This window comes from Lethenteron reissneri, unplaced genomic scaffold (assembly GCF_015708825.2).
Source record: "Lethenteron reissneri isolate LAM-NWPU_2019-01 unplaced genomic scaffold, ASM1570882v1 scaffold_1640, whole genome shotgun sequence".
NCBI classification, from domain to species: domain Eukaryota; kingdom Metazoa; phylum Chordata; class Hyperoartia; order Petromyzontiformes; family Petromyzontidae; genus Lethenteron; species Lethenteron reissneri.
In genome coordinates this window covers 1116591-1134867 of record NW_026891378.1, presented here as the reverse complement: position 1 = coordinate 1134867, position 18277 = coordinate 1116591, and the positions used below count along the sequence as shown (strand labels likewise).

Below are 18277 nucleotides of genomic sequence, written 5' to 3'. Positions count from 1 at the left end.
AGGTCTCGATTTATCGGTGGCTCACACTTTGGTTGGGGCAGACAGGGATCCGTTTGTCATGGTTTTAAACGCTGGGGCGCGGCCGGCCGTCATTCAGCAGGGCACCGTGCTGGCTCACGCGGCACGGGTCCCTGCGGAGGAGAGGCTGGTTGCGCAGGCTGATCCGAGCCCCACGAATAGCGTACCATCAAAGGAGGACCTAGATTGGATTGATATGCTGTGCGCGGACTCTGACGATTTGTCAGCGCTACAGTTGGGTGCGTTGCGCGGGTTGCTGATTGAATTTTCGGATGTCTTCAGTAAACATAAGTATGATATCGGATGCACGGACCTGCTACGCCACCACATTGAAACGGGCGATGCGGCACCGGTCAGGCAAAATCCCTTCCGACTGAGTCCTGCTGAGAAGGAACATGTTCAGTCGGCAGTTAACGATATGCTGGAAGCCGACATTATTTCGCCTTCTTCCAGTCCTTGGGGAGCACCTATTGTGCTCGTTAAAAAGCAGGACGGGTCCCTGCGATTTTGCGTCGATTTCCGCCGCCTGAATAAGATCTCGGTGGCCGACGCGTATCCGCTCCCCAGGATGGACGAGTCTCTCGACGCATTGTCCGGTGCGCGATACTTTTCGACTCTTGATTTATTGTCCGGATTTTGGCAGTTGCCACTCGACGAGGAGTCTAAGCCTAAGACTGCATTCCGGACTCCAGGGGGCCTGTTTCAATTTAACCGGTTACCCATGGGACTTCACTCCTCTCCTGCGACGTTTCAGCGTCTTATGGAATTGGTTTTGTCGGGCTTGCAGTGGGAGACGTGCCTCATTTACCTTGACGATGTCATTGTTTTCGGTAAAACGTTCGAAGAACACCTCCAGCGATTGAGAGGGGTGTTCTTGCGAATGCGATCGGCTAAATTAAAGTTTAAACCGGCCAAATGCCATCTTTTTCGTAAATCCGTGAGGTACTTGGGTCACATTGTCGACTCTTCGGGGATTTCTACCGATCCTGCGAAGACGGACTGTGTCAGTTCGTGGCCGACGCCCACGTCAGTGTCAGACGTGCGCAGTTTCATCGGTTTTGCTTCGTATTATCGCCGATTCGTTGAGCACTTCGCCACCATTGCAAAGCCCTTGCACGCTCTAACGGCAAAAGGAGTGAAGTTCCGGTGGGGACCGGAGGAGGAGGCTGCATTCTGCTCCCTCCGGGACGCCTTGGTAAGGGCCCCACCCTTGTGCTATCCAGACTTTGAGAGTCCCTTCTTGCTAGACACGGATGCTAGCAACACGGGCATTGGGGGAGTGCTGTCCCAAGTCGTTGGAGGGGTCGAACGGGTGGTCGCCTATGGTAGCAGGGTGTTGTCGCCGGCAGAGCAGCGCTACTGCGTCACCCGTCGTGAACTACTTGCCATTGTTTTTTTTGTACAACAATTCAGGCCATATCTCTATGGTCGTCATTTCACGGTCCGGACGGACCATGCGGCGCTCCAGTATTCATTACGGGTTGCCCAGCCCTCGGGCCAATTGTCGCGGTGGTTGGAAGTCCTCCAGGACTATCAGTTCACGACTACGTACCGTAAAGGGTTGCGACACACGAATGCCGATGCCCTGTCGCGGTTGTTGCCTTGTCACAAATGTGCGTGCTTATCGGGATCGGCGCGCTGTAAACCTCCGGTTACGGAAGGTAGGGAGGCGTTGGTTGCGACCGCGAGCACACCAATTGGGGATGGTCCCGCTACCCCAGGGGGTCAGGACTCGCTGCTCTCACTGTCGTTGATTGAGTGGGGCCGTCTCCAAATGGCGGACAGCTCCCTGCTGGCATTGCGCCGAAAGACGGAGGGTTCCGAAGGTAGCCACGACCGAACTGGCTCCTACGAGCTTAAGCAGGGCCTGTTGATGAGATGGGACAGTTTGTCCCGGCGGCATGCGATTGTGGTGCCTTCTGCTGTGAGGGGGAAGGTTGTCTTGGCCGCACACGAACGCCTCTTGCATTTGGGAGTTAACAAAACGCTTGCCCTGCTTCAGCGTGACTATTATTGGCCGGGAATGGGGGGTGACGTGGTGAATATTCTGAAGGGTTGTGTTGAGTGCGCCAGACGGAAACCACCGCCCGTGGCAGCTAATCCACCGCTGCAATCTATTCAGGTCTCGCGCACTAACGAGCTCGTTGCACTCGATATTCTGGGGCCCTTTCCGGTCACGCCTAGGGGTAATAAGTACCTGTTGGTGGGGGTCGAATATTTTACCCGGTGGCCTATGGCGTGGCCACTCGCCAACCAGTCGGCGGCGGCTGTGACGGACGCCTTTGTCCAGGGCTACGTCCTGGACAAGGGGGCTCCCGAACGCTTGCTGACTGACCAAGGGAAAAATTTTTCGAGTAAATTACTGCAGGAGGTGTGCGACCTGTTGGGTACCAAAAAGGTGCATACCTCCCCGTACCACCCGCAGACGGACGGGATGGTGGAGAGGCTTAACAGGACATTGACCTCTATGCTGTGCCAGCAGGTGTGTGAGTCGCATGTTGATTGGGACCTGCAGGTCCCTGGGGTCCTTGCCGCGTATAGAATGGCCCCCCATGCAGCTACGGGGTTTTCCCCGTTTTTTCTAATGTACGGTCGGGAAGCCGACCCGCCCATGGAAACGCAGCTGGGTCTGCCCGCACCACGAACTAATTCTAAATTGGCAGAGCATATTAAATTTAATATTCATAAACTGACAGAGGCAAGGGAGGCCGCACGGCTTAATTCGCGGGCTCGCCAAATTGCGAACGAGCGGTTGCGGGCACGGAAGGTGTCCGTGCACAATTGGGAACCAGGTGACAAGGCCTGGCTGCATTGCCCTCAGGCACCTTTGGCCACGTCGCCTAAATTGTTGAAGCCGTGGCGGGGACCCGTGGAGGTCGTGCGGGTGGCACGCCCCCAGTGCGTTCAGATAAAATGGGGGAAACGCCGTTGGTACGTCCACCCCTCCCGACTGAAACCGTTCTCGCCTCCGTATGGCCTCCCCTTGTGTCGTGAGGGCCGAGCATGTGACGTGACCGACGACCCTGAGGGGGAATTGTCCTTGCCTGCTCCTCACATGTCTCCGCCTGATCCGCTCCCAGGTGTCTCGGAACTGACTGCTGCCGACCACCGGCGGCCGGATCTTCACGGCGGGGCCGGTCCTTCCAGGCCCGACCCGTGCCGTCTAGAGCTGCCGGAGACACCGGACGGTCGCCAACGTCCCGTTCCATACGACGGACCGGCCAGACGGACTCGCGCTAGGTCGCGCTACTTTGTGTAACCTACCACGTGCGGAGTCGAGGCAGCCGGAGCGCCTCGGCACTGCGTGGGTCACAGTGACACTTGGCGCGTTCGTTTTACGGTGTTCGCTTTTATTGTGTTGTTCGTCGGGCTGTATATTGCTTCATATTTAAGGTTGTGTTATGTTGTTGTTGTTGTGTTACGGGGCACACTGGGATGTGGAGTTCTTTATTACTGCGTTGCGTTATGTTGTGTTGTAGGTTAACAGCCGGGCCGGCTGCAAGCTATGTGGGAGGGGGTGATGTAGAGGTGATACGCGCTGGGATTAAGGATCGTATGCACAGTGCGTGATGATTGGCTGTGTAGGTGGTGACGCGCGCTGACGGTGGAGGATCAGGGGTCAGCGCGGGGTCGTGGGTTACGGGGTACCGATTGGCTGTGGGCGGTGACGCGCTGAGAGAGAGTGCGTCGTGATTGGGTCATTAAGGAACGACGCTCACGTCGACGCCGCATCAGCTCCGTCCCTCGTGAGCAGGGGCTATAAAAGGGGATGCACACAGGCGTAAGGGCAGTGTGTAACCAGCGAAGAAGGAAGACGGGGATGAAGACCTAGAGCCCTGCGGTACCTAGCCCCGCTGTCCTAAGGGGACCGGGACTCTGTGTAACCCAGAGGCGAGTGTAGTGGGTGTAGCCATAGGTCTACACGAGCCGAATGTACTATGTGTAGCCAGGGCATAGGGCTTACACGAGTCGAGTGTATTGTGTAGCCAGAGGCATAGGGCTTACACGAGTCGAGTGTATTGTGTAGCCAGAGGCATAGGGCTTACACGAGTCGAGTGTATTGTGTAGCCAGAGGCATAGGGCTTACACGAGTCGAGTATATTGTGTGTAGCCAGAGGCATAGGGTCTACACGAGTCCAGTGTATCGGGTGTAGCCAGAGGCCTAGAGCTTACACGAGATTAGTGGAGTGTGTCGGAGGAAGAAGAGAGACCACACGTTGTATTGTGATACCTAAAGGATTTAATAAAAGTGTGTTACCCGTCAAGAAGTTCCTGCCGTCAATTCCCATACTTCACAAAGACCAAGGCGCTGTCAGGGCATTCATAGCTCAGGCTGAGAAGCTACAAAATGGGACCTTTTAACCGGCATCAAAGTTTGAAAACAACAGGAATAGGTTGTGTTAAAATGTTCCAACACCAGATACAAACCTTTTTTTTCAAGGAATCGTGTCTGCGTTAACCACACACGGTCCTTGTGGCGAACATTCAAATAAAACATGCTCTAGCCCCGAAAGAATGCTTGTCTCTCTGGTGTAGAACAATCAGTTTAAAAGACAATGCATCATCTATAATCGAGGTTTTTTTTGGGTTAGATCGCGTAAATATATAAATGTGTCGTTAAAATCCGAAACCACCCGACACGGAAAATTAGTAAGGGTTGTCACGTAAACAGAACGTGGCCAATTCGTCACTAGTACAGCACTAGTGTGTACTGTAGTAGTGTATAGTAGTGTAGTTTATAGTGTAGTGTATAGTGTAGTGTATAGTAGTGTAGTTTATAGTGTAGTGTATAGTGTAGTGTATAGAAGTGTGTAGTGTATAGTGTAGTGTATAGTGTAGTGTATAGTGTAGTGTATAATGTAGTGTATAGTAGTGTAGTTTATAGTAGTGTAGTGTATAGTGTAGTGTATAGTGTAGTGTATAGAATTGTGTAGTGTATAGTGTCGTGTATAGTAGTGTAGTGTATAGTGTAGTGTATAGTAGTGTAGTGTATAGTAGTGTAGTGTATAGTAGTGTAGTGTATAGTAGTGTAGTGTATAGTAGTGTATAGTGTAGTGTATAGTAGTGTAGTTTATAGTGTAGTGTATAGTAGTGTAGTGTATAGTAGTGGAGTGTATAGTGTAGTGTATAGTGTAGTGTATAGAAGTGTGTAGTGTATAGTGTAGTGTATAGTGTAGTGTATAATGTAGTGTATAGTAGTGTAGTTTATAGTAGTGTAGTGTATAGTGTAGTGTATAGTGTAGTGTATAGAATTGTGTAGTGTATAGTGTCGTGTATAGTAGTGTAGTGTATAGTGTAGTGTATAGTAGTGTAGTGTATAGTAGTGTAGTGTATAGTAGTGTAGTGTATAGTAGTGTAGTGTATAGTAGTGTAGTGTATAGTAGTGTAGTGTATAGTAGTGTAGTGTATAGTGTAGTGTATAGAAGTGTGTAGTGTATAGTAGTGTAGTGTATTGTAGTGTAGTGTATAGTAGTGTAGTGTATAGTCGTGTAGTGTATAGTGTAGTGTATAGTGTAGTGTATAGTGTCGTGTATAGTGGAGTGTATAGCAGTGTAGTGTATAGTGTATAGCAGTGAAGTGTATAGTGTAGTGTATAGAAGTGTGTAGTGTATAGTAGTGTAGTGTATAGTGTAGTGTATAGTGTAGTGTATAGTGGAGTGTATAGTAGTGTAGTGTATAGTGTATAGCAGTGTAGTGTATAGTGTAGTATACTAGTACAGTACACCGGTGTGTTGGAGAGCCAAGCCACAACAATCTGAATATGACGTTTCGGGTTGAACGACGAGTTAATGTACTTACGCGATCTAACGCAAAAAAAATAACCTGTATGACCGACGAAATTGCTCAAGAAAGCCTCCTACATGTTAAACAATGCATCATATCACCATTGGAACCTCCTTTGCCAGTAGCAAAATATAATAATAGTTTTTTTACCCTTTTATCTGGCTACAAAACTGACACCTTTTTAACAAGGAGTCATGTTTGCATTCCGACCGCAGGTATTGTGGTCAATGCAAACATGACTCCTTGTAAAAAAAAGGTGTCAGTTTTGTTGCCGGAAAAAAAGGGTAAAAAAAAAACAATTATCAATGCATCATATATTATCACAGCATGTATTGTCTACATGTTCACCACAAAGTACGTGCGGTTATAGCAGTAGCTTCCTTGGAAAAAAAGGTTTCTATTTGATGTTTGAACATCTTAACACAATTCCTTTTTTATTATGTTTTATTTTTATTATTTTATTACTTCCCTTCTACGTGACTTTACCGAAAGAACCAAGAAGATGAATCCCTGCAGTCACGAAAGCTTTAAATCGAAATACAATTCCTGCAGTTTTATTGCCAAAAAGGGTAAAACCCCGAGCTATAATTATCCCAAGAGTGGCATTATCGTAATAGGTTTTTACCTATTTATCTGGTACAAAAACTGACACCTTTATACAAGGGATCATGTTTGCAATAACCACAACACAAGCAGTCAAAATGCAATAAAAAAGAAACAACTCTGATAATGATATGCACTGTTGATTGGTCCACACCCGAGACAGCTTTTCTTAGAGCCTAGTCTCCATTGGTGTTGGACCAGATGACGCCTTTTGGCGCCTTTTGGCGTCATCTGGTCCAACACCAATGAAGACGAGGCTTTAAGTAAAGCTGTTTCGGGTGTGGACCAATCAACTTCAAGGACAGTGCACATTATCATTATCAGAGTTGTTTCTTTTTGTTTGCATTTTGACTGCTTGTGTTGTGGTTATTGCAAACATGATCCCTTGTATAAAGGTGTCAGTTTTTCTACCAGATAAAAAGGTAAAAACCTATTTCTATATTTTGCTATTGTTTAAGGAGGTCTCATAGTGGCATTGTCTTTGTGCTGTTCGCCTTTTGGTGTCCTCTGGTCTAACACTGTTTGAGACCAGTTTCAAAGACAATGCCATCATCTATTATCAGAGCATGTTTTATGTTTGCATGTTCACCCAAGTTTGCGTGGGTAATGCAGGTACGATTCCTTGCAAAATGTTTCCATTTGGTGTTGGAACATTTTAACACAACTGATGTTTTATTGACAGAAAGGGTAAAACCTATTCTTATCGTTTTCATACTTTGATACTAGCAAATAGTTCCCATTTTGTTCAGAATATTGTTGTTTTGTTATTATTTTCTCCTCTCATGAACTCAAAGGTCTGCCCGCCTTTGCAATTCATACCATTGGTGGTTATTGTTACAGCACAATGCCTAACCGTAACAGCAGCGTATCTACCACCACAAACCCCCAACACCCCACCACCACTACCCACCCACCACCCACACCACCCACCTACCCACCACCACCCCACCTACCCACCACCACCCCACCTACCCACCCACCACCCATCCCACTACCACCACCCATCCCACTACCACACAACACCCCAAACCTACCCACCACCCATCCCACCTACCCCCCGACCACTGCAAACCCACCACCACCACCCACCAGCCCCCACCACCACCCCCACACCACTATCCACCCACTGCCACCACCCACCACATCTAATCTTCGCACAACCTGCCACAAACAAGGGGAACTAGTATGGAGGCAACGATAATGTTGTGGTAGATTTTTTTGGGGTTTTGCTCGTTCCTTTCCGATACACTTTGCCAAAGTTCGCCAGCATGTTGGTTCTAAACTCGAACTACGTTTTGTTTTTTGAACCAGGTATAAATATATGGAGGAAGATGAGAATTCGTCGGGAGATGGGAGAGTAGCAAAATGGCAATTTCCGAAGCTCCGGAATGCCGAACGTGCGTTCGGTTTGAGCGAAAAACGGGAGATGTTAACTACCTCGCCTGGTATACAGCAGGTCGTGGGTTTCATCCCGCACATTATCAGAGTCATGTCTTTTGTTTGTATTATGACTGCAGGTATTGCGGTCTATGCAAACATGACTCCTTGTAAAAGGGTGTCAGTTTTGTTGCCAGATAGAAAGAAGGGTAAAAAACAATTATTTCTAAATCATCTCAATTCGCAAAACCCGGCCATCCAGTCCACCATGGAAATCGAGGTGAATAACACTCTCCCATTCCTGGATATTTTGCTCAGACGCGGCCTTTATGGTAAAATAGCATTTAACGAAAGGAAATGCACACTGATGCCTATTTGAAGGCGAATTCGTATCATCGCCCCGCACAGAAATCCTATCTCATCAAGACGCGTATACGTCGGGATAAAACCAATGGTGAAAGTCTGAGGAGAGAATTTAAACATGTGAAAGAAGCGCTACGATTAAATGGCTACAATAATGCTCAAATTAACAGAGCATTAAATGCCAAACCAAGATCGAACGGCAATACTGCTGAAAGCAATCAGGTTATTAAAACAATTAAAGTACCATGTATCGCGGGAGTAACTGACAAATTAGCTCGAGTTTTGGAACAACTAAAAATCTAAATTCAAAAACTAGTATCTTGTACTATGGGAACCTCATTTGCCAGTAAAAATATGATAATTGGTTTTTTACCCTTCTATCTGGCAACAAAACTGACACCTTTTTACAAGGAGTCATGTTTGCATAGACCGCAATACCTGCAGTCATAATACAAACAAAAGAACATAACTCTGATAATGTGCACTATCCTTGAAGTTGATTGACGCCTTTTGGCGTCATCTGGTCCAACCCATGTGAGACTAGGCTCTAAGGAAAGCTGTCTCGGGTGTGGACCAATCAACTTCAAGGACAGTGCACATTATCAGAGTTATGTTCTTTTGTTTGTGTTATGACTGCAGGTATTGCGGTCTATGCAAACATGACTCCTTGTAAAAAGGTGTCAGTTTTGTTGCCAGATAGAAGGGTAAAAAACAATTATTTCTAAATCATCTCAATTCGCAAAACCCGGCCATCCAATCCCCCATGGAAATCGAGGTGAATAACACTCTCCCATTCCTGGATATTTTGCTCAGACGCGGCCTTTATGGTAAAATAACACACAGCATTTAACGAAAGGAAATGCACACTGATGCCTATTTGAAGGCGGATTCGTATCATCACCCCGCACAGAAATCCTATCTCATCAAGACGCTCATACATCGGGCTAAACCAGTGTCCGATGGTGGAAGTCTGAGGAGAGAGATTCATCATGCGAAAGCGCTACGATTAAATGGCTACAATAATGTTAAAATTAACAGAGCATTAAATGCCAAACCAAGATCGAAGGGCAATACTGCTGAAAGCAATCAGGTTATTAAAACAATTAAAGTACCATGTATTGCGGGAGTAACTGACAAATTAGCTCGAGTTTTGGAAAAACTAAAAATCTAAATTCAAAAACTAGTATCTTGTACTATGGGAACCTCATTTGCCAGTAAAAATATGATAATTGGTTTTTTACCCTTCTATCTGGCAACAAAACTGACACCTTTTTACAAGGAGTCATGTTTGCATAGACCGCAATACCTGCAGTCATAATACAAACAAAAGAACATAACTCTGATAATGTGCACTATCCTTGAAGTTGATTGACGCCTTTTGGCGTCATCTGGTTCAACCCATGTGAGACTAGGCTCTAAGGAAAGCTGTCTCGGGTGTGGACCAATCAACTTCAAGGACAGTGCACATTATCAGAGTTATGTTCTTTTGTTTGTGTTATGACTGCAGGTATTGCGGTCTATGCAAACATGACTCCTTGTAAAAAGGTGTCAGTTTTGTTGCCAGATAGAAGGGTAAAAAAACAATTATAGTATCTTGTACTAAAGATGAATTACCGAAATTATCAACAGAAGGTGTGCATCGGTTTGATTGCTTATGTGGCAGATGCTATATTGGACAGACGGGAAGTCATTAGCGTAAGACTAAAAGAACACCACAGAAATATTAAATACTCTCATACAGAGCTGTCGGCAGTGGCAGAACATGCTTGCCGACAAGGACACTCAATTGATTTTGAAAATGTTGAAGTGTTGTGTAAAAATAATTGTTACTGGCCGAGACCAATTCGAGAATCCATTGAAATCGACAGAAATACAACTTTCGATTTAAAGCTTTCGTGACTGCAGGGATTCATCTTCTTGGTTCTTTCGGTAAAGTCACGTAGAAGGGAAGTAATAAAATAATTCTCACGACGTTTCAGCCACAACGCAAGCAGACCTGGTTTTCACCTGAGGACGGCTGCTTGCGTTGTGGCCGAAACGTCGTGAGAATTATTTTATTATGTTTTATTTTTATTATTTTATTACTTCCCTTCTACGTGACTTTACCGAAAGAACCAAGAAGAGAAATAAAAATTATTTTGACCGCTCTGACAGCTACAGGCTTAGTGCGGCCTGGAAGCGTATCATCAAGTAATACATCTTACAACTACAATTCCTCATAGAGGAAACACATACTAATTAACTGATTACTAATCTAGTATGTAATTACAATAACCCCTTCTGGAATGATGTTGCCAATAAATTGAAACTTGAGTCACTACCTATGAGATCTTCACTCAAAACTGCTCTAGAGGAGTTGTACACCCCTTGCTGCCAGTGCAATTTAGTGACCTAAAATACAATGTTTCGCTCCGGATGATCGCTACAAAGTATGACCTGTGTTTTGATTTAGTGTGCTGATCTTAAAGGTGCATTGAAACATTATAATACTCCGACTGATGCTCCTGCTGTTGTGGAGTTACTCATGCAGCCAGCTGTGGCTGCAGGGTTTTGGTAGTACACGTTGTTTATGCCATTTATTGTGAAAATTCCGTCACAGTTCCTATGATCACTGTTTTATTGCTTTCATGGCTTTATTTTGGTGATTTCGAAAAGTGTATTGGTTTAGCCATGTTTGTGTTGTTGTAGTACAGAGTTAGACTGATGGCCTTAATCTAAGTTGTCTTGTGGTTGTTGTTGTTTGACTTTCATGGCTTTATTTTGGTGATTTCGAAAAGTGTATTGGTTTGGCCATGTTTGTTTGTTGTAGTACAGAGTTAGACTGATGGCCTTAATCTTAGTTGTCTTGTGGTTGTTGTTGTTTGACTTGCATACCACTGGGATTTTTGCACACAGCGTTGGTGTACGGTGTTTGTTTTGCAATATTTTGCTGTATTTTCTTGGATTTTCTGTTTGCACTTAGTCACATATTCACTTTAAGATGTTTTTTGTTTGTTGCGGTTGCACCCGATTCAAGAGTCGAATGGCTCACAGGGCTATACCTAATACATGAACTTCAACTTCCCTCCTCCTTTGATCTCTGCACCTGATTTGGTTCAGTTATTAAGCCATACGTATTACAATTCCGTACAGAGGAAAAACATACTCATTAACTGATTACTAATCTGTCATATTATTACAATGACCGCAACCACCTCTGATGTCTGCAACTGATGGGTTCAGTGATGACATCATCCTGTTCTATTTAAGACCAGAAGCAGGTGGATGGCTTCACTATTCTGGCAAACCGTCCTATGGTGCTGGATGTGATTACCAGCGAAACGTCGTACTACTCAAATTGTAAATATTGTGGATTCATTCTAGATTTGAAGCTTTCGTGACTGCAAGGAGTCATATTCTTAGGTTTTTTCGGTAAAGTCATGTAGGTACCGAAACAACCTAAGAATTGTAGATTCACTCTCCAATACACCGGTGGGCTAAAGTAGTAACTAATTGGCGCGTTGTTTACGTGACGAACCTTACTGGCTGTGTCGGGAGGTAGAGGATCACGACACATTTATACTTAAGCGATCTAACCCAAAGACCTTGAATGTGAATACCGCTATAAGTGTTCACTTGATATAAGTGAATTTTCTGTTTCGATTTAAAGTTTTCGTGACTGCAGGAATTCATCTTCTTGGTTCTTTCGGTAAAGTCACGTAGAAGGGAAATAATAAAAATAAAACATAATAAAATAGTTCTCACGAAACGTCGTGAGAATTATTTTATTATGTTTTATTTTTATTATTATTATTTTATTATTTCCATTCTACGTGACTTTACCGAAAGAACCAAGAAGATAAGGCTACATAGTTCAGTGGGTTCCTACCTGGTAAAATAAAAATGGTTTAGTTTGACAGTATTTAGCTGCATGATGATAATCTACTTCCGTTGAGCTGCGATTATCAGCAAATGGCCGGGTAGCTTTGTTTACAAAATGTAAAAGAAGTCGCACAGCACAGTGGTGGGTAAAATAAAATGTGAAAAAAAAGATTTACACTTAATTGTAATAATGTGGGTCCACTCACCTGCGAGATTCCCCGTCAGGACGAAGAAAACCAACATTGTAGCTCCTGCCGACATTTCGCAGCCCATTTCGCCGAGCGTGCCAAAGAGCAACTAACCGCTCAGTTGCTGTGTGGGTGGGTGCTGAATCTGCGCATGAGGAAGCAAATCAGCGTTCAACTGACGTTGGCTGTAGTTGGCCACGGTCCCTTACGTTATGGCAAGCTTCAGGGCCACTTCCTGGAGTCGTGGAGTTCTGCCATTACTCGTACATTTCATAAAAGCGTGTTTTTAATAAAGTTTGTTTTAATATTACTTATTAAATGTAGGCCACGGACTGCGCGACGGAGCTTTTAGCAGTAAACAAGGCACCGTATTTACCGGGTAATACTTCGCGCTTCCTTTACCCTACCGGGTAATTCTTCTGAGCTACCTTTACCCTACCCTTTACCTTGCCCCTTGGCATGTCGACACCTTTACGCTTTAACCCGGTAAGAAGGGTAAATTACCTTATCTTGCCGAGGCCTAGACACCCATACTAAAACTATCAACGGGGAGTGACAGAGATGCAGGGCCCGGGAATCGGACCCACGACCTCCTGTCTACCAGACGAGGTAGTCAACATCTCCATAGGATAAAGGAGAGAGATGCAAACTCCAAATATTCATCAGCAGGCATCGTAAGGGTTCGGGAATCGGACCCACGACCTCAGTTATGCCAGGCGAGGTAGTCAACATCTCCATAGAAAGAAGGAGAGAGATGCAAACTCCAAATATTCATCAGCAGGCATCGTAAGGGTTCGGGAATAGAACCCACGACCTCCTGTATACCAGGCGAGGACGTCAACATCATGTTAACGTGTACAACGTGGATAACGGTCGGGGCGGGATGCTGTTTTCGTAGCAAATAAACAAGTCAAAACCACTGCTATTAATATCAAGAGGAATTGTTGTTGCACACGTGCTAATTATTTATTTTCTATGTTCCGTATTCGGCGCAAACAGTTCCAGCACAACAACAAAACTTATTTACAATCTCACTGTTGTGTGCATTCGAGTCAGCGATTTCTAATGTTTCTACCACAGAATGCATCAGTCACCAAACAATGCATCAGTCACGAGACAATGGATCCGTTAATAGGAAATGCATTAGTTCACTCACCCACACATTCACTCACTCACCCATTCACCCACCCACCCACACACTCACTTACTCACCCAAAAATTCACTCATCGACCCAGTTACTCATTCACAAACCAAAAAGGACAAAGATCCCCCGCATAGCCTTAACAGACTGTTGGGGCAAGTGCTGTTAGCGAGCACCTATAAAGGTCGGCACGGCACACGAGGGGGTGAGTGGCCAACACCACGCCCGGCCACCTTTATCTCCCCAGTGGCAATGTTTACGCATCGCGCCAGGTACTGATTTGAGGCTGAGTCGACCTAGGGGAGGCCCACGACCGGTTCAGATAATCGTAACCGATGTTTACCGTGAACGGGAATCGAACCCGGGTCGCCAGGTTCGTAGCGCAGCATAGCGCTAACCGCTACACTACCGCTCCTCACCGACCAACACACTAACTCACCAACACACTCATTCACCCATCCACCCACTCACTCACCCACTCATTCACTAACCCACCCATTCACTCACCAATTCACACACTCACTCATTCACTCACTCACCCACCCACCGATTCACTCACTCGCCCGTACACTCACTCACCCAACCACCAACTCATTCGCTCACTCATCCATGTGTAATAATACTCTTGGGAGACGGCTTGTGGAATCGGTCCTTTTATTTATCTCAGTTCACAAGCACTTCCCGTTGCTGGCAGGCAACGGGGAAGTGGGCAGACAGATCGCAAGAGACGCACCGCCATGTGGCACTCGGAGCCCCGCTCGCGCGTGGCCCCTCTCTCTCTTAGTTCCTCGTCTGACCACGAGTCCCTCAGCTCTTCCCTTATTTAATGCCTGGGTCACGTGGTACGCTCCAGCCAATCCTTAATAGCCTGCGCTGAATGTTCCAGATTCTCCATCAACTCCCGGGACCACGCCCCTGACTTGTCTTCCCATTGGCTGAAGCCAAGACCAGCAGAACCAATCACCCTCGCTGACATCCCTCGATCACGCCAGGGCCATGCTCGCAGGCTCTCCCCCCATTGGCTGTAGAGCAGGACCGGCAGAGCCGATCACCACGTGAGCCGGACATAGGCTCTCATTACACATGCGTAGTGGTTCAACGCGCGCATATTCGAGAACTGCTGCATGTCCGCGCTCGGCAGCCAGAAGAGGCGGTTGGTGAGCATCATCATGGGAACATCGACAGCAGGCAGGGTCAGGATGACCGTTGGGGTAATTCCGTTGGGGTAAACAATGGGGGAGGGTTCGATTTAAAGCTTTCGTGACTTACAGGGATTCATCTTATTGGTTCATTCGGTAAAGTCACGTAGGAGGGAAATAATAAAATAATAAAAATGCAAACATAATAAAATAATTCTCACGACGTTTCGGCCACAACGCAAGCAGCCGTCCTCAGGTGAATAACAAGTCTGTCGGGCAGACAGCGTCTGAATGAACACCACCAAGCTTGGCAGCGTATATTTAAGCTGCTGGGTTGGAGGGGGAAGAGCGCCTTGCCAAAGGAATTTGCATATCAAGAGGAATTTAGTATATTTAGGGGAAATGCAGATATGGGATTAGTCACTACTTGTGGAATGCGTAGGAGGTGGGCGGGGGGTTTTCAAAGTCATATTATGCCCGTGCATTATGCAGGATTAGCAGCATCAAAGGGAGGGAGTAGGGTTAGCATTAATAAAGGGAAGGAATGTTAGTAGTATGGAGCTTCAAAGTCATATTATGCCCGTGCATTAAGGGGGGAGGTGGACCGCAATTCAAAAGATCGGTATCTGCAAATCATAGAGAGATCTTCTGGAGAATGTTCTGGAAGGGGTCGCGAGGGATATATAAGACGGGCAAAACGAGCCCGAGGGTCAGTATGATGAAGACAGAAGACGAGAGAAGCTGAAGCCGGACCCGCCAAGCTAGTTAGAGTATTCCTGGGCGAGAGTAGTCCTGTCTGGACCTGGGTAGACTAGGATAGGGTCGCTAGGGACAAGCGCAGTCCGTACGTCGGCACGCTTGACCCCCCCGGGGGCTACCGTGGTATCGACCCGCTGAGACAGCAAGACACGGGCCCCGTACAGATCAGGAGTAAGACGCTAAAGGCGTGAGCGCAGTCCGTACGTCGGCACGCTTAACGCCGCGGTTGAGAGGGGTGAAGAAAGGAGGGTAGAGGATAGGATAGGGACGCGGCGAGTGAGGGAGCGAACGAGCGACGGACGGCGGATCCTCGGCATAACTAAACCGAGTGGTTATATAAACAGACTGTAATGAAGTGATTTGAAGCTTTCGTGACTGCAAGGATTCGTAGTCTTAGTTATTTCGGTAAAGTCACGTATTAATTTTAATAAAAATTTTTACCTACGTGACTTTACCGAAAGAACTAAGAGTATGTAATGAAGTGGCCCGGGAAGAAGACAAGAAGTCGCCCGCCTTTATTTACAACACTACTACTACACGCGTGTAGTGACATAGAATCGGTCACGTAGCAGCATAGCACCGGCTGCTGGCAGGGAAGGGGATCTGCAGCTCACAGCAGCCCTGACTGACGGCAGGCCACGTGATAGGCCAGAGAGGGATCTAGGGGAGAGGTCACGGAAAGGGGGCATGGTCTGGGGGCGGAGCCAGGCCTACGCTGATAGTATAAGAAGAGCCCACGGAAGGGGACCTCGGGGCTGTCGCTTGGAGTGGGATCCCCGTTGTGCTGCTGGAGTCTTCACCGTCTCGGCGTCGCGAGGCAGGCAGTCTACCGGCTGCCCTGACTGTGGACCCTAGTTACCAAGTGTTAAGCTGTTAAGGCCGTGTTAATAAACAGAGTGCCTCGCACTCTTAGTGTCTCTGAGTCAGTCACTAACACATGCACTCACCCACTCATTCACTCACTCACCCAACCACGCACTCACTCACTCACTCACCCATTCACTCACTCACCCAACCACGCACTCACTCACCCATTCACTCACTCACGCACCCAACCACGCACTCACCCAACCATGCACTCACTCACCCATTCACTCCCTCACTCACCCAACCACGCACTCACTCATCCATTCACTCACTCACTCACCCAACCACGCAATCACTCACCCAACCACGCACTCACTCACCGATTCACTCAATTACCCAACCATGCATTCACTCACCCATTCACTCACTTACCCAACCACGCACGCACTCACCCATTCACTCACTTACCCAACCACGCACACACTCACCCATTCACTCACTCACTCACCCAACCACGCACTCACTCACCCAACCACGCACTCACTCACCCATTCGCTCACTCACCCATTTACTCACTCACTCACACACCCAACCACACACTCACTCACCCACTCACTCAATCAATCACTCATCCAACCACGCACTCACTCACCCATTCACTCCCTCACTCACCCAACCATGCACTCACTCACCCATTCACTCACTTACCCAACCACGCACTCACTCACCCATTCACTCACTCACACAACCACGCACTCACTCACCCATTCAATCACTCACTCACTCACCCAACCATGCTTTCACTCACCCATTCACTCACTTACCCAACCACGCACTCACTCACCCATTCACTCACTCACACAACCACGCACTCACTCACCCATTCAATCACTCACTCACTCACCCAACCACGCACTCACTCACCCATTCACTCACTCACTCACCCATTCACTCACTCACCCAACCACGGACGCACTCACCCATTCACTCACTCACTCACCCAACCACGCACTCACTCACCCATTCACTCACTCACTCACCCATTCACTCACTCACCCAACCACGCATTCACTCACCCATTCACTCACTCACCCAAACACGCACTCACTCACTCACCCATTCACTCACTCACCCATTCACTCACTCACCCAACCACGCACTCACTCACCCATTTACTCACTCACCCATTCAGTCAATCACCCAACCACGCACTCACTCACTCACCCAACCACGCACTCACTCACCCATTCACTTACTCACCCAACCACGCACTCACTCACCCATTCACTCACTCACTCACCCATTCACTCACTCACCCAACCACGCATTCACTCACCCATTCACTCACTCACCCAAACACGCACTCACCCATTCAGTCACTCACCCAACCACGCACTCACTCACTCACCCAACCACGCACTCACTCACCCATTCACTTACTTACCCAACCACGCACTCACTCACCCATTCACTCACTCACTCACTCACCCATTCACTCACTCACCCAAACACGCACTCACCCATTCACTCACTCACCCAACCACGCACTCATTCACTCACTCACCCAACCACGCACTCACTCACCCATTCACTCACTCACTCACTCACCCAACCACGCACTCACTCACTCACTCACCCATTCACTCACTCACTCACCTAACCACGCACTCACTCACCACTGCTCCCTTTTCGAGTTGACCAACTGGTTGAACACAAATTCCAAGTCTGACACCCGAAGCCTCGACACCTGACACAACCCATTAACCAACACGATCCATGCCAGGCCATCTTCGTGACTTCTTGCACAAAGGGCACAAAAGACAAAAGACAATATTTGTCGGTATGCTGACGATTGTTTACCTGCCCCGTAATTACCATCGCTTTCGTACACGCACACACACCTGTACACACCAACCAATATCCAACACAACCGCCATTCGCCACGAAGTGACGGTGACGTCACCGCGTCGCCTGTGCCAGGCTAGGTGCAGGAAGTCTCAGGACAGACCCTGCAGGTGCCATGGGTTGACTGCTGTGCCAGGCTAGGTGCAGGAGGTCTCGGGAAAGACCCTGCAGGTGCCATGGGTTGGCCGACTGAGATGACCGGTAGATGCACCACCAGCTGTACCCCCTACTGTGCCAGGCTAGGTGCAGGAGGTTTTAGGACAGATCCTGCAGGTGCCATGGGTTGGCTGACTGAGATGACCGGTAAATGCACCATCAGCTGTAACCCCCC

The 18277-nt window shown here is 47.4% G+C and overlaps 1 protein-coding gene across 1 annotated transcript in view; it reads right to left on the bottom strand.

Annotated features, from left to right (window-relative positions):
* LOC133339157 (uncharacterized) overlaps positions 1 to 17753 on the bottom strand; it is a 59719-nt gene extending 41966 nt beyond the window's left edge. The window contains exons 1-2 of the mRNA XM_061547298.1: positions 17718 to 17753; positions 12213 to 12339 (exon numbers count right to left, since the gene is read on the bottom strand). Of these exons, the coding sequence (XP_061403282.1) occupies positions 12213 to 12279 (67 nt within the window). The 5' untranslated portion in view covers positions 12280 to 12339; positions 17718 to 17753. The remainder of the gene's footprint in view (positions 1 to 12212; positions 12340 to 17717) is intronic.
* Positions 17754 to 18277: the final 524 nt, after the last annotated feature.